Source organism: Perna viridis, chromosome 8, assembly GCF_037379345.1.
Source record: "Perna viridis isolate PV_CMFRI_1.1 ecotype Kerala chromosome 8, ASM3737934v1, whole genome shotgun sequence".
In the NCBI taxonomy this organism is placed as follows: Eukaryota; Metazoa; Mollusca; class Bivalvia; order Mytilida; family Mytilidae; genus Perna; species Perna viridis.
Window position 1 is genome coordinate 31,205,507 of NC_142452.1, and position 27,410 is coordinate 31,232,916.

Consider the following 27,410-nt stretch of genomic DNA (forward strand, 5'->3'; position numbering starts at 1 on the left):
TTTTGATATAAAATCACGCTCATTTTCTTTATACATAGTACATTGCGAAAACATTTTAATTCCATCAAGTTGAACTAAAATTCTCAAATTATTAAACAAATAAAGTTTTTATCATACCATCATATTGCTTTGAATGTGAAATAAAGACCATTTTTACGTGAAAATGTCCATATTTGCTGAATTTGGATCATTGTGGACATATTTTCCTTGTTCCAGGAGATTTAAAATATCAAAATTTCTAAAAATGTTTGCATTGATCTGGGAGTATGAAAATATTGAAAATTCATAATCTGGAAAATATTATCAAAATAAGTCCTCATTTGTTATATATGGATAATATGAACACATTTTCTTCATTCCAGTGGAATAAAATAAACAAAATTTTATAAAGTACTGGTCAAACATATTCTATTTTGAAGTATTTTCACTTTTTCATTTAATACAATACCATCTTATTTGTGTAAAAATAAAGGTTGCAGTTTTGGTATGAAAATTGTTCATTTTTATTATATATAATACACTGCGAAAACATTTTCATTGGTCTGGGAGTATGAAAATATTGAAATTTAATAAAATTGTTGTAAAATATACTCAATTTTTAGAAAATAGAGTATTTTTGAGTTATGCGATACCATCTAATATCTCTGAATATGAAACGAAAGTAAATTTGATGTGAAAAATATCCATATTTGTTGTTTATGGATCATTGGGAAGACATTTTCCCTGTTCCAGGGGAATACAAGTACCAAAATTTCATAAAGTATTGGTAAAAAATACCCAATTTTAAATATCATTAAGCTATTTTAACTACTGTGATACAATCTGATTTGTCTAAACAAGAAAATATTGTTTTGTTGATATGGATCCAGAAATTCCGAAAAACGAGAGGGGAAGGGGGCACGTAATAATATTAGTGATTTTCAACCTGACATTTCGAGACATTTTAGCCTAAGTGACCCCTAGAATCCACATATGGAAATCTAAAGTATTTTATCATGCTGAAGAAAGATTGATTGATTGTTGTTGTTTATTGCCGTTTCGGCGACCAGGGCCATATCACGGCAAGAACATTTAATGCAAGGAAAATATTAAAATTAAGATCAAAGTCTCCTCATAAAATAATGAAATTAAAACAAGCAGCTATTTACATATAAAAAGGTACATAAAAGGTGAACCTAAGACTTAAAATACATATAGAAACATAAATTCGATAAAACATTTAAAATATTGAAAAACTAAGGAAGGTATCCAATTTAGATTTTATTAAATAAACCGATGTCCCGCAAGAAATCGATGATGTTTTCAGATGAAACGGTCTTGAACAAATCAAACATATTGGCGCAGTCAAAATATTTTTGCCTGGTGTTGGCAAAATCCACACAATCTAGAAGAACATGTTTAGAGAAAGATAGAGAAAGGGCAATCACATGGGATACACTCAGCTGAAGAAAGAATTATGCAATAGAAATAAGAAAATGAACCTTCAATCATGGTTTCAAACATTTCAAATTAATGACACGTGATATAATACATAAATACGCTTAATTATCACAAGATGAATAGAAGTATATATATTTCAACTGTAGAATGATAATAAAGAAATAACCCTTAACCATGAGATTATAAAAAAAAAGATAAAGAAAAACTACTTTATGACTTCATTGATACTCTGAAAACTACATCCACCCAACAATTCCATGAAGATCGCTGAACAATGGCTTATTCAAACATTCCCTGGCTTCATCCGCGACTTCATCCCAGCAGTTACATGACTCCATCACATTATTAAAAGGGTTCGCAGGATCAATTACGTAAGGATGATATAAGCTATAATGGAAATGTTTAGTAAATTAAACACCCAGAAAGGGCACACAATATTTTGCACACGAACAGTGATATTTTTTTCATATTTCCTTGCAAAATATTCCGATAAGATTCAAGATTATATGTAGTTTGCGAAAGTCTTAGTCATATGATCTAGAGATCGTTGATGATTCACGTTTCTTTGTTATATGAAATAAAAAATATGTTGAACCTCAGCTGCATGCATTCATTTATTAAAGACTCGAGCATTTTAATATTGTTTGTCTACCGATATGAATTAAAAAAAAAAGACGACATTAAATGCAATATACCATTTTCATACATTTAATATTGAAGGTATTGTTAGTTCAATTTTGCATTTTTAAATCTTCATGACACCGTTTTAGTTAAAAAGTAAACTATTGGGCCTTCTTATCACCATTTTGCATTCTCTTCGCGGACGACTTTTTTCTATGACCATTCTACACCCCGCTAACTTGCTCGTGCATGTGACCATAGGTATATCCGTACTTTCCTCAGCTTGAGCTGTGCCCGCAATAATGTCTGAACATAATTACTCTTTGATATATTCATTTTTCATCATAACATTCAAATAGTGTTATATGCAGGTACTCATTGCACATTGACTTGATCGTACTTCTCAATACATTATACATATTCCTAGTATATCTTTAAAGAATTTTTGTACCGTGTTAAACATTCTGCAAATAAGATATATATAACGGAATTTTCCTTAAAATAGATGCTTATTCTACCGAATTACCAGGTACATACTCTAAGTTTTTTGTTTTTTTTTTAAAAGTCCGGGGTGAAGATTTAGCTGTCAGTGTCTACGTGAAATTTTTAACTAATCTGTGTAATAAATAAGTACATACCTACTGACATCCGACACATTATAATTAACGGTCCAGATATGGGCGAGAGTCTTGTAGTTAACCAATGCCCTCAACACATTGTAAAATCCTTTACGTAGGTCAAAATTTGAAGGTTTCCCAACGTTCTCCCATTCCCCAATGGTAATGAGTTCCAATGGGTATGAAGACGGCAATCGTTTATAGGTGGTACTTTCCTAAATTGAATAACAAAAAATTTTATAATTTATGTTGATTTGGGATAATGAATCGATGAACAATAAGAAAATTTGGACATTTAATTTCGAAACTTTCGTTGTTCAGTATGAAATAATTGTTGGAGACAAATGCCCTTTCAACAGCAGCTTGTCTTTTTTGTATCACATACTGCATCATTATTATGTCTAAATGTCGATTTTTGACGGCAATATCCTATTTATTGCTCTAAAATATATGACAAACCTCGTCGCCTAACACAAAAAGTAATTAACAATAAATACTAAATACTTCGAAGGCAGTTTTCCTCCAATATTTCATCAGCCGTATCAATGTCTTCAGCTTTGTAGGACTTCGTGAAACGAAGTCGAGTTGCAATGGAGCAAGAGCTGCCGAATAGTATTCCCTGTCATATAGGTTGTTTTTCATTTTTTCATAGATCTGACTCTTTTGTTCTGTGGATTGAAAAAAAATGCAGATTGATCATCCCATAAACATATACATGGGGATAAAGTGCAAAAAAGTATTGCTAAGAGGCTCCACTCTTAGCAATACTTCTATTCAATATTTATTTAATTGTTCTAATAAGAACACCACGACAAACTACAACATGTGTTTTCATATCATTTAAAACAAATGAAAATATACGTTTAGGAACAATATGGAAATATCTGTTTTTGTGCAAATAACAGCACATGTAAACATATGTTGGTTTTTTTCCAAAATCAAACGAAATCAAATTCTTTTCATATACGCAGGCCTATGCAAAACATATAAAATTCTGTATGCTAAAGTATCTTTTACATGTTTTTTATGAGTTAATTCATTTGTTCCAAACGTATGTGTCGTTGCGTGTTTCTAACATTCGTAAGCAGATAACAAAGTCGACCATATAGTTTTGAAAGGACTTCACTAAGTTTGGAAACTTGTGTCTTATCCTTTTTGTTTCTATCTGAACAATGAGATGTGTCTAAACTAAACTAGCTGAGAAGGAAGCTTTAATATATCCAAAAGCATCAAATAAAAAGCATAATGCGCACTTTGATAACATGTTATGTAGTTTTTTCGTTAGCCATTTTATTTTCTAGTATTTAGTCTCCAGAAAGAGTGGACAAAGGAACCCAGATTGTAGCGGAAATCAAAATAATGTCATCCAGTAACCAATAACCGAGGGTATGATTTGCAATTGAAAATCTTACGATTAAATATATACAGAAATATTTATTATACGTGAATATAACTGGACGCTCTTAAATTGATTATTGTACTTACAAATAGTTTGTTTGCAATTTCTTATCAGAGATGTATTTATCTCCTAAATGGTAAGATATAATTAAAAAAATACCTTTCTGAAGGATATTAACGCTTGGCAAAATATCCACATCCAGACTATATCCCACATGACAGGAAAGGGATACTTTAACAGCATGTGGTGTTTTGCCTTTATAAACACATTCTCCAACACGCAAATGTTGAGCCATTCGATCCAGAATGTTTGTCATGCGTCGTTTTATATCAGCTATGGAACCATATCTTGGACTCGAAAGAAAAACTACCAAATCAGCATCAGATTTGTCTTTTAATGCTGTTCCTTTTCCGAGAGATCCACTCTAAAAGTGCAAAATCATTTGAGTTATTGTGGAGTAAAATATTCGAATTAAATTCAATCAGATATATTTAAAGAAGAAATGAAGTAACTTAATTAAGTTCACAACACTTGAACACGAAAATAGAAAAGTTTTGATCTTTTATTTATGTACATTAAAGATGATTTTGGGTTTTTGATTTTTTCAGAATTCCGTAAAGCTTGGATTGTTGGTAACTGATAACATTTTCCACTGATCTTGTATGTATTCTCGGATGAAGTTGTGTACAAGATGTTTGGTCATGATATTCAATTTTTATATAATAAGAACGATAAGAACAGAAATTATATCAGATGTGTTTAATCTGACATTGAAATTAATTATCATTTGCCTTTTGCGTTTTCTGGAAAATGGTCAATTAATAACAGAAACGTATGTCTCTATATTCATTGCATAGTAATCATTACGACAGACACCCTTAACTTGTTTCTAAAAGTTGCAGCTGAAATTGTTGATAAAATTACGAATTGTTGTTCAAGTTCCTTAACACCCTTCTACACAAGTTGCAATACTTGACACCTGTTATCGATCTGTTCATGATTATTTCGCTGACTTCAAAATATGGCAGAGGTAACTGTAGATAATGCGTAAATACCAATACCTTTATTATTTCTGCTGGGCGAAGGTCATCTGGAAAGTTATTCTTCATAAATTGACATAAACGATTGATAACCGCCAAAGAGCTTGCATTGTAAGCATTATCTGGTTCAATTTCATCTTTCACAAATTCATTTAAAGCCATCGTAGATATACTATACAGTTTGCTCCTTGGCTGTGAAACAGCTGACGGCATTCCCATACTCAATGACCCACTGTTTGAATACCTGCTGAATGATGTAGACGATAATGTTGTGGTAGTGAAGCTTTCTCGTGGCTCTCTTGGGTTGGTACCAATACCATGCTTTGCAAAATCGTGTCGGGCTTTATCAAATGGTAGCTCAAATCTTCTTTGAGGTGTACATATAGGACATACTTCCGGAAACATAGATGAGTTTTTCCGACGAAAAGCAAAAGAATATTTACGCGGCATTTTTCTTTGCCCCTAAAATAAAAGATATTTAACTGATGAAGATGGAATCTAGACAAAGTAACTTGCAAAATAGTTGCATCTTGGTTGATATCAAAATGAATTTAACCAAATCATACTTATTTTGTGTCAATAAGAAATTGACCCAGAAAAAAATATTGACGAATAGTTTGATATTACATGTAAATTACATTTGATAATGTGATAACTAGTAGTACGATAATACAGTGTTTTGATAAACAAAATCAAACGATTATGTAATCGAATGTTTTTTTTTTCAAATATGCATATAAAGTCAAAGTTCACCATTCTTTTTAGGTTATCTCCATAAATTAAACAAAACTATCTCTTCGCTCAATTTGATTTTCATTTTTATTGTTTAAGGGAATTCCTGATAGAAACCAAACAGATCTTATAATATGGGTTACAGAGGGAAAATTTTGTTGTTCCAATGTAATGTTAAACTTTTTTTTAAATTTTTCGAATATTTGTTCAAAATTCCCTACCAAATCAAGTAAATTATAGACTGATAAAAATAAACTTCCTTTATACTAAATTTCTAGTGCTTTCTATGTAATATATTTCAGTGTTACCATTTCAGTAAATGACACGCCAATATTCATTTTTCTAAAAACATGAGTCAGGATATTCAAATGGTTGAAACAATTTTTGGCATGTGCCGCACATTGCCTAGGTCTTATAATAGCCGCATGACATATAGGGAAATTAGATTTGGCTAAAAAGGTTACTTTCAAAACGGCACCATTTCCTTTACCATATGGGTTGATTGTGAAGTGATACTGACATATATACATAAACAAAAGTTGTATAAACGAAAAATCCTGCAAGAACAAAACATCAAGGTACTTAATTGTATTTGTATTATATTCATTAGGTCTTTTTTCATCAAAATTCTTAAACATTTTAATAAGCAACATAGAAAAGGTTGAGATACAAAATCGCCATGCACTGAGGTAACTTGAATAAAACACCACACGGAAAGGCATACGAAAATAATGCAAACGGAGTCGTCGCGTTGGTCATAGAGTTTACCTTTTTTGTTAATTTTGGGATAAGAGTAATCAAGAGAACCGCGATTCTAGCGGAAATTTATAGAATGTAATCCTGGAACAGACCATACATGGAAAACAGAGACACACAACAAACAAGAGGCTTCCAGGAGTCTAAATAGCTCACTTGGTTAAATTTTTGCCTTTAAAGGGCAATAACTCTTATATGGAGTCGTCTGACTACTTTGATCCCAGGAGACTTTTGTAGTTTTAAAATAAGAATAATTTCAGCAATTGAAAGTTTCATTCTATCTATTATAGTTTTTAAGATATCGGCTGAAAACTGCAAAAAACGTAATTTTTTGCTTTTCAAGGGCACCAACTCTTGTATGGAGTCGTCTGACAACTTTGATCCCAGGAGGCTTTTGTAGGTCTTATAATAAAAATAATTTCAGCAATTGAAAGTTTCATTCTATCTATCATAGTTTTCAAGATATTGGCTGAAAACTGTTTAAAAGTCGTTTTTCACCTCTCAATGACAATAACCTTACTTGGAGTCATCTGGCAACTTTGATCCACAGAAGACCTTTGTAGGCCTTATGATAAGGATATTTCAGCAATTAAAAGATATTGGCCAAGCCTAACGGTTTTGGATATATTATGCACAAAAACTACTGTACACCCCCATGTTCCTTTTTTAGTAAAAGCGGCCACGTTTTTTTACGAATCAAAAAGTGCAAACAGTCATTTTGTTAAACCCTAAAAAACCCTAAAAAACAAAAATACTAACTTTCATTGAAGAGAAGATTTTTGAAGTAATAACATGAAAAACAGCAAAGAACTCCAAAAAGGGCAATAACTCCAACTTGAGTCAACAGATTTTCTGATTTTCATCATGCTGAATATTTTTATTTAGTCAAAATTTGGTAAATTTAACGGTTTTGGAGATGTTGCGGTTCGGTATACAGATATGTCTACCGCGCACAACTTTATTTAAAATATTCGTTTATAGACTTGTTTTGAGAATTTGGCAAAACTGCTACCTCACAGTACGTTTAACCGTAATCTGAAATCAATATTGAGACTAACCACTAAAGATTATCTTGACAATTGTAAGGTTTACAATTAATGTTTACAATCGGAACGTTAAGAGCTTTTGAATGGTGTATTGACTTTCATTTTTATTAGAATTAGATTTCGACCATTTCATCACCTATTACAGACACACTCAACCTTTTCATCGATTTTATCCGTGTTATGGGGCTCTATCGGGTAAATTCCTTTTATCATATTTTCAATGTTTACATGTCGCATGTACTTGAGTTGACCCGTTATGGGGTTGTATTGGGTACACCATTGATTTGTTGATTTTTTTCTCTCCATATTTTCATTTGTCGTTTGTTTCCTACGCCCTTTTTTGTTAAAGAGACTTGTGTGCTCGTTTAATGTTTTTATTTTGTTATTATAAGGAGATTGAACTTTTTACTGCTATAATAATTTCGATATATGCATGTCGCGTACATCCAAATTTGCTTTGAACGTGTTATGATGCTCTATCTGGTAAACCGGATTCTTTTTCATACTTTCAATGTTTACATGTCGCGTGTACTAGATTTGACCCGTTATGGTGCTAAACCATTGAACTACGGAATTTCATTTTTCTCTCCATAATTTCATTTGTGGTTTGTTTCCTTCGCCCCCTTTTTTGTTTAAGTATTGTATGATGTTTTTGTTTAAGGAACTTTTTACTGCTATAGTATGTTTTCAAGTTACTTACATTCAAACTGTGACCCGTGTTAAGAGGCTCTGATAGTAAATATGTTTGTTAAGCTGTTGTTAATAGGTATTATTGGTATTGAGCTTCCCTGATTTGTCAGGAGGTCTTTCTTTGGTGTAGTTTTATCACACAACAAGATTTTGTTTTCTTTTATATTTAATTTACAATTTATATTCATATAATCATCGGATGTCGTCTGTTTTTCTAAACCGAGTCCTGCTCAATTGTCTGTTCCATAAAGTGTTCTTCTCTTTTAAATAACACTTTACGATCTGATCTTCTTATGATTCTACTTTACTATAAGTAGTCTTGCCGTCCGAGTATCATTGACGTCAAGGCTGCTCTATTTAACTTTCACTTCCTTTTGTTTACATGACTTCTGGTGGTGTTCGTTGTATTTCCCATATAGCTCCTGCTGTTTTTAATGAACTATCCTCTCAGGTTCTGGCATCGTATGTCAATATGATTCATCTTGTTGAACTTTTGTAACTTTCTTGATTTCTTAAGGTCGTTGTTTCTTATACAGGGATGCACGATATTCCGCTCTGGTCTCCACTAGTATTTGATATTCTGACGTTGTAGGTTTTACGAAATACATCTGCTCGATCTTTGTTCCGAACTTCTCTCTATACAGTTCCATTTATATGTGTCTCATCTGTTTTCTGGTTGGCTTTTTTCTTTCCTCCAGCTGGTCTACCACGAGGTCCTTTTCTTTTGACAGTTCATTCTTTGGTTTGCATTGTGCTCGTTCTGTCCTCCATTGCACTTGTATGGCATCACGTCTGGTGACCTCTTCTAAATGAATCCCTCGACAGGGAACTATCGTGTAAATCTTTATTGCTCCGGGTGTGTCCATCTCCTTCGCGGGTTATTCACGAAGTGACCACACATCCTTTTTCATCTCTATTTATACCTTTTTTCATCCAAGAACACAACCTGAATTTCCCATGGGAAAATGTTGCTTCTCAATCTCAAGTTGTCGGATGTGTTCTGTTTCATGTCTATCAATAAATATCCATGGGGTTTGGCGGTGGCATACTCGTACGATTTCATAAAGTAGTGTCTTTTTTGGGAAACATTTCTTGGGCCATAGTCATGGCCTGTGATACGTCTCTGGGATTTTTAAACAGAACCAAGTAATGGGCATTCAGACTGATGGTTCTGTGATACTTGTTTTTGTTGAACAGATTCTGAACCAGCAACATTACACTTATATTTTTATGGTAAGAATAGTTCGTGAAGAGATGCAAGATAAATTCAGTGACCGAATTCATCATATCGTCTAGAATGAGCAAGTGTTTCTCTCTGGGATCCAAGGTGTCAAGGTCGAGGAGTCCTTGTACTAAGTCGACATCCTCCATGGTTCCATAAATGGTCTGGTACATGTCGTAGCACCACGTTATCCGATCGGGTCTAGGCATCATCATGTGTTTCACGTTTTGTACGAATCGACGTACAAACATCGTTTTTCACTTCCGGTGGGTCCTGCTATGACGCTGGTAAAGGGATGGGCCCAGGGCATGGAATGGTCGTCCAAGTATCCTTTGGGTACGTTGAAAGCAATGGGGTCGTCTGTTGGATGTATGAAAAAGTTTTTGTCAGTTGTGTCTTTTGGCAAGCCTTCTTGAGTTTCATCCTGGATCGATTGGCGTAGCCCTTTTATCGAAGTATAAGGGTCTTGGCGTAGTCCATTCATTAAAGTATTTTGGTTTTCTTTCCTCAAAGAATACTGGTGAAGTCCGGTCATCAAAGTATCATATTCCGATACGTCCGTTTGACTGGGGGGGGGGGGGGTCTTATCTGTGGGTAAGGTCTGTACCTTGTCGTATCTGAATTTTTACGGTGAACTAATCTCATATGTCTGTTTAAACTATCCATTCTACGCAAAGATTTTGAACAGATGGAACAGGGGAACATATTTACTCTACGATAGTCAATGTACAACTGTCACTTTTTCCGGGTTAAAATCGTTTTTATATGGTTCCAAGAACATTGTTTGTTTGTGCGTGTGTTTGTACGTGTGTTTATACGTGTGTGTGTTTGTATGTACATGTGTGTTTGTACGTGTTTGTACGTGTGTGTGTGTGTTTGTACGTGTGATTGAAGTCAGACACAACCAAACCCTAACCCTTATCACTATCTAATCACTTTCTTTAATCCCAAGTCTCTGGTGTTTTATTTTCGTATTGTTCTGATTTATTTTTCTATGGTTAGCGTTAGAGTTAGGGTTAGGACTAGGGTTAGGGTTAAAGTTAAGTTAGTGTTAGAAAAATAGAAAATGAATCAGATCAATACGTATTGGACTTACAGAACACTAGAGACTAGGGATTAGGGTTAGTATTAACATAATAGAAAAATTACCAGAACAGAGTGTTAGGTTTAGGGTTAGATTCAGGGTTAGGGTTAGGGTGAGAATAATAGAAAATGAATCAGAACAATACGAAAACAAAACACCAGAGACTTGGGATTAGAGATAGTGATTTGATAATAGAAAAACAACCAAAGCAAAGATTAGGGTTAGAGTTATGGTCAGGGTTAGGATAAGGGCTTGAACAATAGAGAAACACACAGAACAAGGATTAGGGTTAGAGTTAGGGTCAAGGGTGAAGATGAGAGTTTGAACTATAAAAACAAACAGAACAATGGTTAAAGTTAGGGTAAAACAATAGAAAAATAACCACAGCAAAAATTAGGGTTAGAGTTAGGGTCAAGGGTTAGGATTAGATAATAGAAAAACAAACAGAAAAAGGATTAAGGTTTGGGTAGGAGTGGGGTATTGAGTAAGGGTAAGCCTTGGGGTAAGAGTTAGTTACACAAGAGAAAACAGTAGGCACAATGATATGGAATAGACCTAAAGAACACATTATACATAGTCACATGACTTAGGGTTAGGGTTGATAAGGGTTTACATAGGACAGACATGACTGATGAAGATTAGGGTTTGCAATAGAAACAAAATTCAGAACAAAAGTGAAGACTATACCTAAAAACAAACTACAAATATTCACAGCTTTAAGCTAGATGTTGTGTTAGGATAGGGTTATGGTAAAGTTAGTGTTGAATAAACATAGACCGGGCTAAAGAGAGCTAGGGTAAAAGTTAAGATAAGTGTTATAGTGAGGATTATAAATAACGGGTTAGGGTAAGATTTAGTGTTAGATCTCTGGTAAGTTCTTTGTATTGGATACGGTTAGATCTAGGGTTAGGTCTTCACTTGGTTACATTTAAATCTATAGTTCGGTTTATAATTAAGTGTAGGGTTGGGGCCAGGTCTTAGCATTTGTCTAGTGATAAGGTTGTGTCTAGGGTTAGGATTAGACCTAGAGATAGGTCTAGCTTAGGTTTCGGTTAAAGTTAGATATAAGCTCAGGTCTATGGCAAGGGTTTAGTTTATAGGAAAGTGTTGGGTTAGGCTTAGGGTTATGTTTAAGGTTGGGGTAGATGTTGATGTTTGTTCAGGTTTATGATTAAGTTCGGGTTAGGGGTTAGGGTTAGGTTAGGGTAAAGGTTAGAATTAAGTGTATGGTGCAGTGTTTGATTAAGTATAGGGTTACACTTAGTGTTATGTATAGTGATAAGGTCAGGTTAAGGTTAGAGTTTCAGATAAGGTCTAGTGTCAAGAAAATTGCTAGAGTCAACCGTAAGTTATAGGCTCAGGTCTATGGCAAGGATTAAGAGTAGGGTTAAATGTTGGGTTAGGCTTAGGGTTGTGTATAAAGTTGGGATCAGATGTTGATGTTTGCCTATGGTTATGGTTAAGTTAGGATTAGGGTTAGGATTAGGTCTAGTTGATTGATTGATTGTTACCTTTTAATGCGTTTCGGCGACCAGGGCCATATCACGGCAAGAACATTGAATGAAATGGAAATATTAAAAGCAAGATCAAAGTCTCTCCATAAAAAAAATGAAATTAAAACAAGCAGCTATTTACATATAAAAAGGTACATAAAAGGTGAACCTAAGACATAAAATACATATAGAAACATAAATTCGATAAAACATTTAAAATATTGAAAAACTAAGGAAGGTATCCAATTTAGATTTTATTAAATAAACCGATGTCCCGCAAGAAATCGATAATGTTTTTAGATGAAACGGTCTTGAACAAATCAAACATATTGGCGTAGTCAAAATAATTTTGCCTGGTGTTGGCAAAATCCACACAATCTAGAAGAACATGTTTGATAGAGAAAGGGCAATCACATGGGAAACACTCAGGTGGAGGATCACCAACAAGCAAATGGCCATGTGTAAATCTAGAATGTCCAATGCGGCATCTAGTCATGACCACTTGCTCTTTGCGATTGCCCGACCCGGATTGATGAACGCCTAGATCGGGTTTTATGGAATTGAGTTTGTTGTGTTCAAGACCGTCCCATCGGTCCTGCCACATCTTTAAAATATATTTCCTTATTAAAGGTTTAAAATCGGTGTATGGCAAACTAACGTCCTTTATTATTTCATTTAATGCCTTCTTGGCAACCCTGCCTACAACTGAATTCCCCTGAATACCAACATGACTGGGTACCCAGAGAAAAACAATCTCTTTATCAAATACCCGAAGTCGATGAATAAAATACAAAATTTGTAAAATAAGAGTGTTTTTCAGTTTGTGATTCTTAATTGCCGAAAGACAGCTCAAAGAGTCAGAACAAATAATAAACTGTGACAGATTAGATTGAGTAATCAATTTAAGTGCTAACAATATGGCTCGAGCTTCAGCTGTGAATATGGAAGCGCTCGATGGCAACCGTTCAGTTACAGTTCTGTAACCATGGACAGCAGCACATGCAAAGCTATCGCCATCTTTTGAGCCATCTGTATACACCGTCGAAAAATCCGGATAATTTGCTTTAATTTCAGAAAATTTTTGTTGTAAAAATAAAGGATTGGTATCGGACTTTTTATATTCACGCAGATCAAAAATGAAAGAAGGATGTGGAAGCTCCCATGGAGGGCATTTCGAAGTAACAACAGGTGTCACTGCATTGGTCTCCAGATGAATTGCTTCCAAATGAGGTTTTATTCGAATTCCAAAAGGAGTCGACATAAATAGGATTAATGACACAGTCGTAGGCAGGGCTATCTGGGTAGGCCATAAGTTTACTTACATATTGAAGACCTAATTTCAAACGTCTGTCTCCAAGGGATGGTTCATTTGCCTCGGCATAAAGGCTCTCAATAGGAGAGGTTCTGAATGCACCAAGGCAAAGTCGCAACCCCTGGTGGTGAACAGCGTCTAAAATTTTCAGGTAAGATTTTTTGGCGGAACCATAAACAATAGATCCATAATCAAGTTTAGACCTAACCAAAGATCTATATAAATGTAATAAAATTGAGGTATCAGCACCCCAATCGGTACTGGACACAATTTTTAAAATATCTAGTGCCTTAAGACACCTAGATTTAAGTAATTTGATATGGGGAAGAAAAGAAAGTTTACTATCAAAAAGTAATCCAAGGAATTTTGTTTCTTCTACTATTTTGATTTTATTACCATACAGAAAGAGATCTGGGTCCGGATGCAGCTTTCGCTTTCGACAAAAGTGCATACCAACAGTTTTAGATGTAGAAAACTTAAACCCATTCTCCAAAGCCAATTTCTCAATTCTTTTGAGGCAAAGTTGTAACTGCCTTTCAATATTACTCATATTTTGTTCCCTGTAGCAGATCAAAAAGTCGTCTACATACAAGGAACCGTCAATATTGTCCTTCAAAACTTGGGCTAAACTATTAATTTTAATACTGAAGAGAGTGACAGAAAGAATACTTCCCTGAGGAACTCCCATTTCCTGTTCCTTCTCCTCAGAAAAAGTCGAATTTACCCTCACATTAAAATGACGATCTGACAAAAAATTAGACAAGAACAGAGGAAGTCTTCCTTTCAACCCCATATCAAATATATCTTTTAAAATACCGTATTTCCACGTCGTGTCATAGGCTTTTTCTAAATCGAAAAAGACCAAAACAACATGTTCATTTTTAGCAAATGCATTTCTGATGAGCGTTTCAAACCGGACTAAATGGTCAAGAGTACTTCTGCCTTGCCTAAAACCACACTGAAAATTAGTGAGTAAGTTGTGCTTCTCAAGGAACCACACAAGGCGATCATTGACCATTCGTTCCATTGTCTTGCAGACGCAGCTTGTCAATGCGATCGGGCGATAATTTGAAGGGTCCGTATGATCTTTTCCTGGTTTTGGAATAGGGACTACTGAAGCCGTTTTCCAGATGGACGGAACGTTACCAGAAGTCCATATCTCGTTCATTAACGCAAGAAGTGTATGTAGAGATGGATCAGGAAGATGTTTCAAAAGTTGATAGTGAATATTATCTAGCCCACTAGCTGTATCGTGGGCTTTAGCCAGTGACCATTTTAGTTCCTCTATAGAAAATTGAGAGTTGTAGGATTCAGCATTATTTGACTTGAAGTTTAATTTTGTCTTTTCTGCAGATGATTTAATTTTTTGAAAATCCGGTTTGTAGTTAGTTGAGGATGAATGTTTAGCGAATGTTTCAGCTAGCTTATTGGCGATATCTTTTTCGGTGGTTAGAGTGGTATTACCAACTTTAAGGTGTTTCACTGAAGAATTCGAATTTTTTCCTTTTACTGTTCTAATAAAATTCCATACTTTATTGAGGGGAGTGTGAGATTTAATACTAGAAACAAAATTTTTCGACTCGATGACCTTCTAGTACGAGTGCCACCATTAAGGTCAATTCGAATTGACTGAGCGCGCTGCTCCTTGTATTTTTTCATGGCAACAGGATCTGTTTGGTCAATCTGATCAAGGTCGGGACCCAGCCAGTTTTCACCTGGACAAAGTCCATGATCTGTTGTTTCCATGTCAGATTCGGAATCCGAGTCCGACACCACAGGCGACACAATCTGTCGCCTAGACTTGGATTTGTCCAAGTCCTCCACACGGAAATTCCCCAACTTTTTTGGGGGTTGGACATTCTTCTGTTGAGATTTGGAAGACGATGACTGTTGTGATGATGGAGATGATTTTGAAGATGATCCGGAATTTTGGGATGACTGAGTCTGGGAACATTGGTGAGATTTCTTAGCTCTGGCCTTTTTAATTTCCTCTAAACATTTTTTGGATGGTTTCATTATTTTGGTGGATACCTCAGTGGGCAGTTTGGCAAGACCATTGATATCCTCTTTCCAACTCATGATCGTCTGCACCTCAACAGTCGAGGACAGACAAGCACGCTTTGCAACACTAGCATAAGATGTTTTGCCAGATGCAAGAAAATTGTTGGAAAGAGACCACTTCTGGCGAGCTTCACTATATGAAATTTTGTTTACAGTTTTTATCTTTAAAATATCTTTTTCTTTCTTATAAAGAGGGCAATCTTTAGATGATGACATGTGAGCTTCCTCACAGTTTCTGCATTTCAGATCTTTTCTGCAGTCGATTCCCTCGTGTCCTTCTTCAGAGCATCGGAAACAAAACAGTTTTCCTCTACACTGGCCCTTTCCATGCCCAAACTTCTGGCATTTAAAACACCGAAGTGGGTTAGGAATATACAGACTGACAGCTGTCCTGTATGGACCAATGTAGACATGAGATGGCACTGAAGTGGAACTAAATGTTACCAGGATTGTTCTCATTGGTGTGGTTGCATCTGCACGTCGAGAAGTAAATCTTTTCACTGACTTAACGCCTTGTGATTTCAGTTCCTCACAGATCTCTTCATCAGTCAAGGCGTCGAGGTCTCGACCTCGGTATTTAAGGACACCCTGTGACTGATTTAGTGACTTGTGTGCAGATGAAACCACATCAAGGTCACCAATCCTGGTTAATTTTAACAAATTTGATGATTGGCCAGGTCTGAGGCATTCAATTAAAATTCCTTATCTTATTTTCTTTGTATCTTTAACATCACCAGCTACACCCTTGATAGTTTTCTGTATTAAAAAAGGAGAAAGGTCATTAACATTTTTGTCTTTATCTTTTGCAGAAATTACAATAAATCTTGGCCAGTTTTTATCACTTTCGTCAGAAGAATTGCAGACATCACTTTTTCGTTTTTTTGAATAAGAAACATTGGACTCCCCGTTGTTTTTTGTCGCCATGTTAAGTTTTAGTAAGTTTCATCGTCTCTGTTCCCCACCCGCCACCGAGTGCCAACACGGGCGATGCTAGGACTCTACGGATTTCCAGCAGATAGCATCAGGGATTCCAGAGACGACATACTCGAACAGAGCGTATCTATCAATGGCGCATAGACAGCGTACTACTCGATTAACCCATGAGCCACCGCCTTCTTCATTTGCCATTTGTAAGCTTTTGAAAATCTTTGAAACATTGGATTTAACAAAATGCCATCAGTAAAGCAGGTGGACAAATGAAGGGCATGGCGTGACCAGCCGATTGATCGAACCGGGTCCATCCGATCTCCCGTTTAGATGACATAAGAACCGAGTGGCATATGGTTATGGTTAAGTTAGGATTAGGGTTAGGATTAGGTCTAGAGATAGGTCTAGGTTAGGTTTCGGCTAAAGTTAGATCTAGACTTAGGTCTTGTGTATGGGGCTGGTCTTGGTGGTCTAGCTTGAGGCCTTTGATTAAAGTTATAACTAGAGTTACTTATGGGGTAAGGGTAAGATTCATGTACTTATTTCGGTTCTGGGTTTTGGTTAGGGTTAGTGTTTGGAATAGAGTTAAAGAGTTTGTATTAAGGTGAAAGATACTGTTATGATGAAGTTAGAGCTAGGGTTAGGGTCTGAATTTCAGATACGGTCTAGTATCAAGAAAGTTGCTAGAGTCAAACGTTAGATCTACGGTCAGGTGTATGGTAAGGATTACGTTTATGGTTATGTGTAGAGTTAGACCTTGGGTTATGTTTAAGGTTGGGGTCAGATGTTGCTGTCTGTCTAGGGTTATGGTCAAGTCTAGAGTTAGGTCTATGTTAGGTCTTAGACTTTATGAAAGTCAGACCTAGAGTTTGTTATGGGGGTTAGGGTCAGGCCTTGTTACTTATTTAGGTTCAGGGTTATTAGAAAGTTAACGTAGGGGTTAAAGAACTAGGCTAAGGGTCAGAGTTTCGGATAAGGTCCAGTGTGAAGAAAGTTTTAGTGTCAGCCGTTAGATCTACGGTCAGGTGTGTGGTAAGGATTACGTTTATGGTTATGTGTAGAGTTAGGCCTTGGGTTATGTTTAAGGTTGGGGTCAGATGTTGCTGTCTGTCTAGGGTTATGGTCAAGTCTAGAGTTAGGTCTATGTTAGGTCTTAGACTTTATGAAAGTCAGACCTATAGTTTGTTATGGGTTTATGGTCAGGTCTCGTTACTTGTTTAGGTTCAGGGTTACGACTTGGATCAGTTTTAGGAAAACAGAAAGTTAGCGCACGGGTCAAAGAACTAGGGTTAAGGTTAGAGTTTCAGATAAGGTCCAGTATCAAGAAAGTTAGAGTTAAACGTTAGATCTAGGTTCGGGTTGGGTTTCGGGGTATGATTAAGCAAAGGGTTAGGCTTAGGTTTATGTTAAGGGTTGGAGTCAAGCCATGGTACATGTATTTGCATCGGGTTAGAGTTAGGGCTATAACCAATAAATGTGAAAAATTGTTTATCGATTAGGTTACAGTTCTAGAAGGAGCCGAACTTTGAGGTCGAATAGAGTTAGTTACAAATAAATACACACGTACATACAAACGCACACACACATGATGATGCCTAGACCCGATCGGATAAGGTTGTGCTACGACGAGTACCAGACTATTTATGGAACCATGGAGGATGTCGACTTTGTACAAGGACTCCTCGACCTTGACACCTTGGATCCCAGAGAGAAACCCTTGCTCATTCTATACGATATGATGAATTCGGTCACTGAATCTATCTCGCATCTTTTCACGAAATATTCTTACTATAAAAATATAAGTGTAATGTTGCTGGTTCAGAATCTATTCAACAAAAACAAGTATCACAGAACCATCAGTCTGAATGCCCATTACTTAGTTCTGTTTAAAAATTCAAGATACGTATCACAGGCCATGACTATGGCCCAAGAAATGTTTCCCAAAAAGACAAACTACTTCATGAAATCGTACGAGTATGCCACCGCCAAACCCCACGGATATTTATTGATAGACATTAAACAGGGCACTCCGACAAACGAAGATTGAGAAGCAACATTTTCCCATGGGAAATTCAAGTTGTGTTCTTGGATGAAAAAAAAGTATAAATAGAGATGAAAAAGGATGTGTGGTCACTTCGTGAATGACCCGCGAAGGAGATGAACGCACCCGGAGCAATAAAGATTTATAAGATAGTTCCCTGTCGAGGGATTCATTTAGAAGAGGTCACCAGACGTGATGCCATACAAGTGCAATGGAGGACAGATTGAGCACAATATAAACCAAAGAATGAACTGTCAAAAGAAAAGGACCTCGTGGTAGATCAGCTGGAGGAAAGAAAAAAGCCAACCAGAAAACAGATGAGACACATATAAATGGAACTGTATAGAGAGAGGTTCGGAACAAAGATCGAGCAGACGTATTACGTAAAACGTACAACGTCAGAATATCAAATACTAGTGGAAACCAGAGAGGAATATCGTGTATCTTTGTATAAGAAACAACGACCTTAAGAAATCAAGAAAGTTACAAAAGTTCAATAAGATGAATCATATTGATCTACGGTGCCAGAACCTGAGAGGATATTTCATTAAGAAAGAGGAGGAGCTATATGGGAAATACAGCGAACACCACCAGACATCTTGTCAACAAAAGGAAGTGAAGAATAAATAGCCTTGACGCCAATGATACTCGGACGCCAAGACTACTTATAGTAAAGTAGAATCATAAGAGGATCAGATCGTAAAGTGTTATTTAAAAGAGAAGAACACTTTATGGAACAGACAATTGAGCAGGACTCGGTTTAGAAAAAACAGACGACACCCGACGATTATATGAATATGAATTGTAAACAAAATATAAAAGAAAAACAAAAATCTTGTTGTGTAATAAAACTAAACTAAAGAAAGACCTCCTTACAAAACAGACTAGCTATTAACAACAGCTTAACAAACATATTTATTCTCAGAGCCTTTTAACACGGGTCAAAGTTTGAATGTAAGTAACTTGAAAACATACTATAGCAGTAAAAAGTTCCTTATAAAAAAAAACACCATACAATACTTAAACAAAAAAAGGGGCGGAGGAAACAAACCACAAATGAAATTATGGAGAGAAAAATGAAATTCCGTAGTTCAATGGTTTAGCCCCATAACGGGTCAAATCTAGTACACGCGACATGTCAACATTGAAAGTATGAACAAGAAACCGGTTTATTCGATAGAGCCTCATAACACGTTCATAGCAAGTTTGGATGTACGCAACATGCATATGTCGAAAATACTATAGCAGTAAAAAGTTCAATCTCCTTATGATAACAAAACAAAAACATTAAACGAACACACAAGTTTCAAACTTTAACAAAAAAGGGCGTAGGAAATAAACGACAAGTGAAAATATGGAGAGAAAAAAAAAGCTCAACAAATCAATGGTTTGCCCAATACAACCCCATAACGGGTCAAATCAAGTACATGCGACATGTAAACATTGAAAATATGAAAAAAGGAATTTACCCGATAGAGCCCCATAACACGGATGAAATCGATAAAAATGTTTGCACAACACGTTCTTACACCTGTAATATATTCATAAAGCACAATAAAAAGCGGTTAAAAATCAATACATGGGCTACTGAAATCACCAGTAAAAGGAATGTTTCAAACATCTGTCGAATCCGTGAGACATATTTTCACAATTGCACAATCCACCGAACACAAAGAAATCCAAATCAAAATTTAAAATCTATTCAAAGTGCCCATTCAATTATTACATAAAGACAATTAATACAAAAAAAAAATAATTAAAAAACAATCAATGATAATGAAAATATAAAATAAAGAAAGATAACTCTTGTCATAAAACACCCCTTTTTATATTTACCTGTTTATAGTATACTATATAATGACACTAATTAGAATGGGACAGCATGAGATTTAATATAGGGATAGAAACAATCAGTTCATAGCCCTAATCACCTCCGGGAGATAATGAATCTAGTCAAGTAAGTAAACAGAAGGTATTTTTAGAACCCACATATACCAATTAACACTTTAGGAAATTTTCCTGCATTGTCTTAAATCGAATTTTGAATAATCGTTTTGTTCAAAGTATTCAAATCAATAAGAAATCTTGAACATAAATTATCAAGTGCAACTGAAATTAGGCGTCCTCGAAAAAAGGGGAAACTGGGTCTTTTTTAAACATGGCTTTTTTGCTTTTCTCATATAATTGTTATGTGTCTATCTGAATCAATAAAAAATAACACACTTACAATAATGAACTGAATTAAAATCCACAACTCAAGTTTGAATCAACTCAGTTTCGTTGTTTTATCTATATTTGAAATCTCTTCCTAATATAGGACGAATGTATGTTATGTATTTTTAGAACTTCGTTTATGTAACTTCATCGGCAGGTTTTCCAGGTTTACTTTTATTTCTAGTGATTGGTCTATTTTGTATTGACCGGGAAATAAACGGAGCGATTAAGTTAGATTGATTGATTGATTGATTGTTGTTTATTGCCGTTTCGGCGACCAGGGCCATATCACGGCAAGAACATTTGATGCAAGGAAAATATTAAAAGCAAGATCAAAGTCTCTTTATAAAATAATGAAATTAAAACAAGCAGCTATTTACATATAAAAAGGTACATAAAAGGTGAACCTAAGACATAAAATACTTATAGAAACAAAACTTCGATAAAACATTTACAATATTGAAAAATCAAGGAAGGTATCCAATTTAGATTTTATTAAATAAACCGATGTCCCGCAAGAAATCGATAATGTTTTTAGATGAAACGGTCTTGAACTAATCAAATATATTGGCGCAATCAAAATAATTTTGCCTGATGTTGGCAAAATCCACACAATCTAGAAGAACATGTTTGATAGAGAAAGGGCAATTACATGGGATACATTCAGGTGGAGGATCACCAACAAGCAAATGGCCATGTGTAAATCTAGAATGTCCAATGCTCTTTGCGATTGCCCGACCCGGATTGATGAACGCCTAGATCGGGTTTTATGGAATTGAGTTTAGTGTGTTCAAGACCGTCCCATCGGTCCTGCCACATCTTTAAAATATATTTCCTTATTAAAGATTTAAAATCGGTGTATGGCAAACAAACGTCCTTTATTATTTCATTTAATGCCTTTTTGGCAACCCTGTCTACAACTGAATTCCCCTGAATACCAACATGACTGGGTACCCAGAGACAAACAATTTCTTTATCAAATTCCCGAAGTCGATGAATAAAATACAAAATTTGCAAAATAAGAGTGTTTTTCAGTTTGTGATTCTTAATTGCCGAAAGACAGCTCAAAGAGTCAGAACAAATAATAAACTGTGACAGATTAGATTGAGTAATAAATTTAAGTGCTAACAATATGGCTCGAGCTTCAGCTGTGAATATGGAAGCGCTCGATGGCAACCGTTCAGTTACAGTTCTGTCACCATGGACAGCAGCACATGCAACGCTATCGCCATCTTTTGAGCCATCTGTATACACCGTCGAAAAATCCGGATAATTTGCTTTAATTTCAGAAATTTTTTGTTGTAAAAATAAAGGATTGGTATCGGACTTTTTATATTCACGCAGATCAAAAATGAAAGAAGGATGTGGAAGTTCCCATGGAGGGCATTTCGAAGTAACAACAGGTGTCACTGCATTGGTCTCCAGATGAATTGCTTCCAAATGAGGTTTTATTCGAATTCCAAAAGGAGGGGTTTTGCTTTCATGTTTTCGATCAATGTCGACATAAATAGGATTAATGACACAGTCGTAAGCAGGGCTATCTGATTGATTGATTGATTGTTGTTGTTTATTGCCGTTTCGGCGACCAGGGCCATATCACGGCAAGAACATTTAATGCAAGGAAAACATTAAAAGCAAGATCAAAGTATCTTCATAAAATAATGAAATTAAAACAAACAGCTATTTACATATAAAAAGGTACATAAAAGGTGAACCTAAGACATAAAATACATATAGAAACATAACTTCGATAAAACATTTACAATATTGAAAAATCAAGGAAGGTATCCAATTTAAATTTTATTAAATAAACCGATGTCCCACAAGAAATCGATAATGTTTTTAGATGAAACGGTCTTGAACAAATCAAACATATTGGCGCAGTCAAAATAATTTTGTCTGATGTTGGCAAAATCCACACAATCTAGAAGAACATGTTTGATAGAGAAAGGGCAATCACATGGGATACACTTAGGTGGAGGCTCACCAACAAGCAAATGGCCATGTGTAAACCTAGAATGTCCAATGCGGCATCTAGTCATGACCACTTGCTCTTTGCGATTGCCTGACCCGGATTGATGAACGCCTAGATCGGGTTTTATGGAATTGAGTTTGTTGTGTTCAAGACCGTCCCATCGGTCCTGCCACATCTTTAAAATATATTTCCTTATTAAAGGTTTAAAATCAGTGTATGGCAAACTAACGTCCTTTATTATTTCATTTAATTCCTTTTTGGCAACCCTGTCTACAACTGAATTCCCCTGAATACCAACATGACTGGGTACCCAGAGGAAAACAATCTCTTTATCAAATTCCCGAAGTCGATGAATAAAATACAAAATTTGTAAAATAAGAGTGTTTTTCAGTTTGTGATTCTTAATTGCCGAAAGACAGCTCAAAGAGTCAGAACAAATAATAAACTGTGACAGATTAGATTGAGTAATCAATTTAAGTGCTAACAATATGGCTCGAGCTTCAGCTATGAATATGGAAGCGCTCGATGGCAACCGTTCAGTTACAATTCTGTCACCATGGACAGCAGCACATGCAACACTATCGCCATCTTTTGAGCCATCTGTATACACCGTCGAAAAATCCGGATAATTTGCTTTAATTTCAGAAAATTTTTGTTGTAAAAATAAAGGATTGGTATCGGACTTTTTATATTCACGCAGATCAAAAATGAAAGAAGGATGTGGAAGCTCACATGGAGGGCATTTCGAAGTAACAACAGGTGTCACTGCATTGGTCTCCAGATGAATTGCTTCCAAATGAGGTTTTATTCGAATTCCAAAAGGAGGGGTTTTGCTGTCATGTTTTCGATAAATGTCGACATAAATAGGATTAATGACACAGTCGTAGGCAGGGCTATCTGGGTAGGCCATAAGTTTACTTACATATTGAAGACCTAATTTCAAACGTCTGTCTCCAAGGGAGGGTTCACTTGCCTCGGCATAAAGGCTCTCAATAGGAGAGGTTCTGAAGGCACCAAGGCAAAGTCGCAACCCCTGGTGGTGAACAGCGTCTAAAATTTTAAGGTAAGATTTTTTGGCGGAACCATAAACAATAGATCCATAATCAAGTTTAGACCTAACCAAAGATCTATATAAATTTAATAAAATTGAGGTATCAGCACCCCAATCGGTACTGGACACCATTTTTAAAATATCTAGTGCCTTAAGACACCTAGATTTAAGTAATTTGATATGGGGAAGAAAAGAAAGTTTACTATCAAAAAGTAAACCAAGGAATTTTGTTTCTTCTACTATTTTGATTTTATTACCATACAGAAAGAGATCTGGGTCCGGATGCAGCTTTCGCTTTCGACAAAAGTGCATACCAACAGTTTTAGATGTAGAAAACTTAAACCCATTCTCCAAAGCCCATTTCGCAATTCTTTTGAGGCAAAGTTGTAACTGCCTTTCAATATTACTCATATTTTGTCCCCTGTAGCAGATCAAAAAGTCGTCTACATACAAGGAACCGTCAATATTGTCCTTCAAAACTTGGGCTAAACTATTAATTTTAATACTGAAGAGAGTGACAGAAAGAATACTTCCCTGAGGAACTCCCATTTCCTGTTCCTTCTCCTCAGAAAAAGTCGAATTTACCCTCACATTAAAATGACGATCTGACAAAAAATTAGACAAGAACAGAGGAAGTCTTCCTTTCAACCCCATATCAAATATATCTTTTAAAATACCATATTTCCACGTCGTGTCATAGGCTTTTTCTAAATCGAAAAAGACCGACACAACATGTTCATTTTTAGCAAATGCACTCCTGATGAGCGTTTCAAACCGGACTAAATGGTCAAGAGTACTTCTGCCTTGCCTAAAACCACACTGAATATTAGTGAGTAAGTTGTGCTTCTCAAGGAACCACACAAGGCGATCATTGACCATTCGTTCCATTGTCTTGCAGACGCAGCTTGTCAATGCGATCGGGCGATAATTTGAAGGATCCGTATGATCTTTTCCTGGTTTTGGAATAGGGTTGATTGATTAATTGATTGTTGTTGTTTATTGCCGTTTCGGCGACCAGGGCCATATCACGGCAAGAACATTTAATGCAAGGAAAATATTAAAATTAAGATCAAAGTCTCCTCATAAAATAATGAAATTAAAACAAGCAGCTATTTACATATAAAAAGGTACATAAAAGGTGAACCTAAGACATAAAATACATATAGAAACATAAATTCGATAAAACATTTAAAATATTGAAAAACTAAGGAAGGTATCCAATTTAGATTTTATTAAATAAACCGATGTCCCGCAAGAAATCGATAATGTTTTCAGATGAAACGGTCTTGAACAAATCAAACATATTGGCGCAGTCAAAATAATTTTGCCTGGTGTTGGCAAAATCCACACAATCTAGAAGAACATGTTTGATGGAGAAAGGGCAATCACATGGGATAGGAATAGGGACTATTGAAGCCGTTTTCCAGATGGACGGAACGTTACCAGAAGTCCATATCTCGTTCATTAACGCAAGAAGTGTATGTAGAGATGGATCAGGAAGATGTTTCAAAAGTTGATAGTGAATATTATCTAGCCCACTAGCTGTATCGTGGGCTTTAGCCAGTGACGATTTTAGTTCCTCTATAGAAAATTGAGAGTTGTAGTATTCAGCATTACTTGACTTGAAGTTTAATTTTGTCTTTTCTGCAGATGATTTAATTTTTTGAAAATCCGGTTTGTAGTTAGTTGAGGATGAATGTTTAGCGAATGTTTCAGCTAGCTTATTGGCGATATCTTTTTCGGTGGTTAGAGTGGTATTGCCAACTTTAAGGTGTTTCACTGAAGAATTCGAATTTTTTCCTTTTACTTTTCTAATAAAATTCCATACTTTATTGAGGGGAGTGTGAGCTTTAATACTAGAAACAAAATTTTTCCAAGAGATTCATCTGGCTTGTTTACATGTACGTCGAGCTTTTGCTCGAAATATTCGGAAGTTTGACAGATTTGCTGGTGTAGGATTTTTGGCAAACCGGCGATGGGCCTTGTTGCGTTCTTCGATCGCTTTGTCGCACTCATCAGTAAACCATGATTTACTAGGCCTTTTTGGATTTGTCGAGGTTTTAGGTATTGTTTTATTAGCAATTAATGTCAGTCTTTCATTAAATAATAAAACGGGATCTTCAACATCCTTCATCGTTTCTAATCGTAATTCTTCAAGACAGTGGGCTTCAAATGAAGCCCAATCTGCTTTCTCAAGTTTAAAAAGAGGTTGACGTTCCTCCGTTTTGGAGGATAAATGCTCCAAAATAATTGAAAAATGATCACTCCCGCACAAGTCATCATGAACTCGCCATGTAAACTCTGAAAGTACGAGAGGATCACAAATGCTTAAATCAATAGAAGAATACGATCCATTGCCTGAATGAAGGAACGTTGAAGATCCGTCATTAAATATGCACAAGTCTTCTTGCTGAAGGAGCTCCTCAACTTTTTTACCTTTATCATTCGCATGATTACTTCCCCATAAAGGATTATGAGCATTAAAGTCATCCAAAATAATAAATGGTTTGGGCAACTGTTTAACCAAATCAACTAATTTATTTCTGCACAAAATTGAATTTGGGGGAATGATTGATTGATTGATTGATTGTTGTTGTTTATTGCCGTTTCGGCGACCAGGGCCATATCACGGCAAGAACATTTAATGCAAGGAAAACATTAAAAGTAAGATCGAAGTATCTTCATAAAATAATGAAATTAGAACAAACAGCTATTTACATATAAAAAGGTACATAAAAGGTGAACCTAAGACATAAAATACATATAGAAACATAACTTCGATAAAACATTTAAAATATTGAAAAATCAAGGAAGGTATCCAATTTAGATTTTATTAAATAAACCGATGTCCCGCAAGAAATCGATAATGTTTTTAGATGAAACGGTCTTGAACAAATCAAACATATTGGCGCAGTCAAAATAATTTTGCCTGATGTTGGCAAAATCCACACAATCTAGAAGAACATGTTTGATAGAGAAAGGGCAATCACATGGGATACACTCAGGTGGAGGATCAGCAACAAGCAAATGGCCATGTGTGAATCTAGAATGTCCAATGCGGCATCTAGTCATGACCACTTGCTCTTTGCGATTGCCCGACCCGGATTGATGAACGCCTAGATCGGGTTTTATGGAATTGAGTTTGTTGTGTTCAAGACCGTCCCATCGGTCCTGCCACATCTTTAAAATATATTTCCTTATTAAAGGTTTAAAATCGGTGTATGGCAAACTAACGTCCTTTATTATTTCATTTAATGCCTTCTTGGCAACCCTGCCTACAACTGAATTCCCCTGAATACCAACATGACTGGGTACCCAGAGAAAAACAATCTCTATATCGAATTCCCGAAGTCGATGAATAAAATATAAAATTTGTAAGATAAGAGTGTTTTTCAGTTTGTGATTCTTAATTGCCAAAAGACAGCTCAAAGATTGATTGATTGTTGTTGTTTATTATACAAATTTAATAAAATTGAGGTATCAGCACCCCAATCGGTACTAGACACCATTTTTAAAATATCTAGTGCCTTAAGACACCTAGATTTAAGTAATTTGATATTATTAAATTTAAGTTTTTCTAAATAGAGATTATCTGTAACTAAACCGAATTGTCGTACTGGCTTGCTGTCGTTTAACAATGCTACTTTTTTCACCAAAAAAAGAACATATTCAACAGATAAGAGTAGATA

The 27,410-nt window shown here is 35.5% G+C and overlaps 1 protein-coding gene across 1 annotated transcript; it reads right to left on the minus strand.

Annotated features, from left to right (window-relative positions):
* Positions 1 to 1,245: 1,245 nt before the first annotated feature.
* On the minus strand, positions 1,246 to 20,848 carry LOC148610221 (2'-5'-oligoadenylate synthase 1A-like). The gene is made up of 6 exons (XM_088542446.1): positions 20,709 to 20,848; positions 5,139 to 5,579; positions 4,237 to 4,501; positions 3,183 to 3,346; positions 2,700 to 2,893; positions 1,246 to 1,827 (listed from the first exon to the last, which is right to left on the minus strand). The coding sequence occupies exons 2-6, from the start codon at positions 5,565 to 5,567 to the stop codon at positions 1,677 to 1,679; spliced, it is 1,203 nt and encodes a 400-aa protein (XP_088398572.1). The 5' UTR covers positions 5,568 to 5,579; positions 20,709 to 20,848; the 3' UTR covers positions 1,246 to 1,676.
* Positions 20,849 to 27,410: the final 6,562 nt, after the last annotated feature.

Excerpts from the sequence above, each read along its gene's own strand:
- LOC148610221 (XM_088542446.1), bottom strand. The coding sequence starts at position 5,567 with ATGCCGCGTAAATATTCTTTTGCTTTTCGTCGGAAAAACTCATCTATG. Across the intron at positions 2,894-3,182 it reads GGAGGAAAACTGCCTTCGAA|GAAAGTACCACCTATAAACG; the intron begins GTATTTAGTATT and ends TATTCAATTTAG. Across the intron at positions 1,828-2,699 it reads AATGTGTCGGATGTCAGTAG|CTTATATCATCCTTACGTAA; the intron begins GTATGTACTTAT and ends TTTCCATTATAG.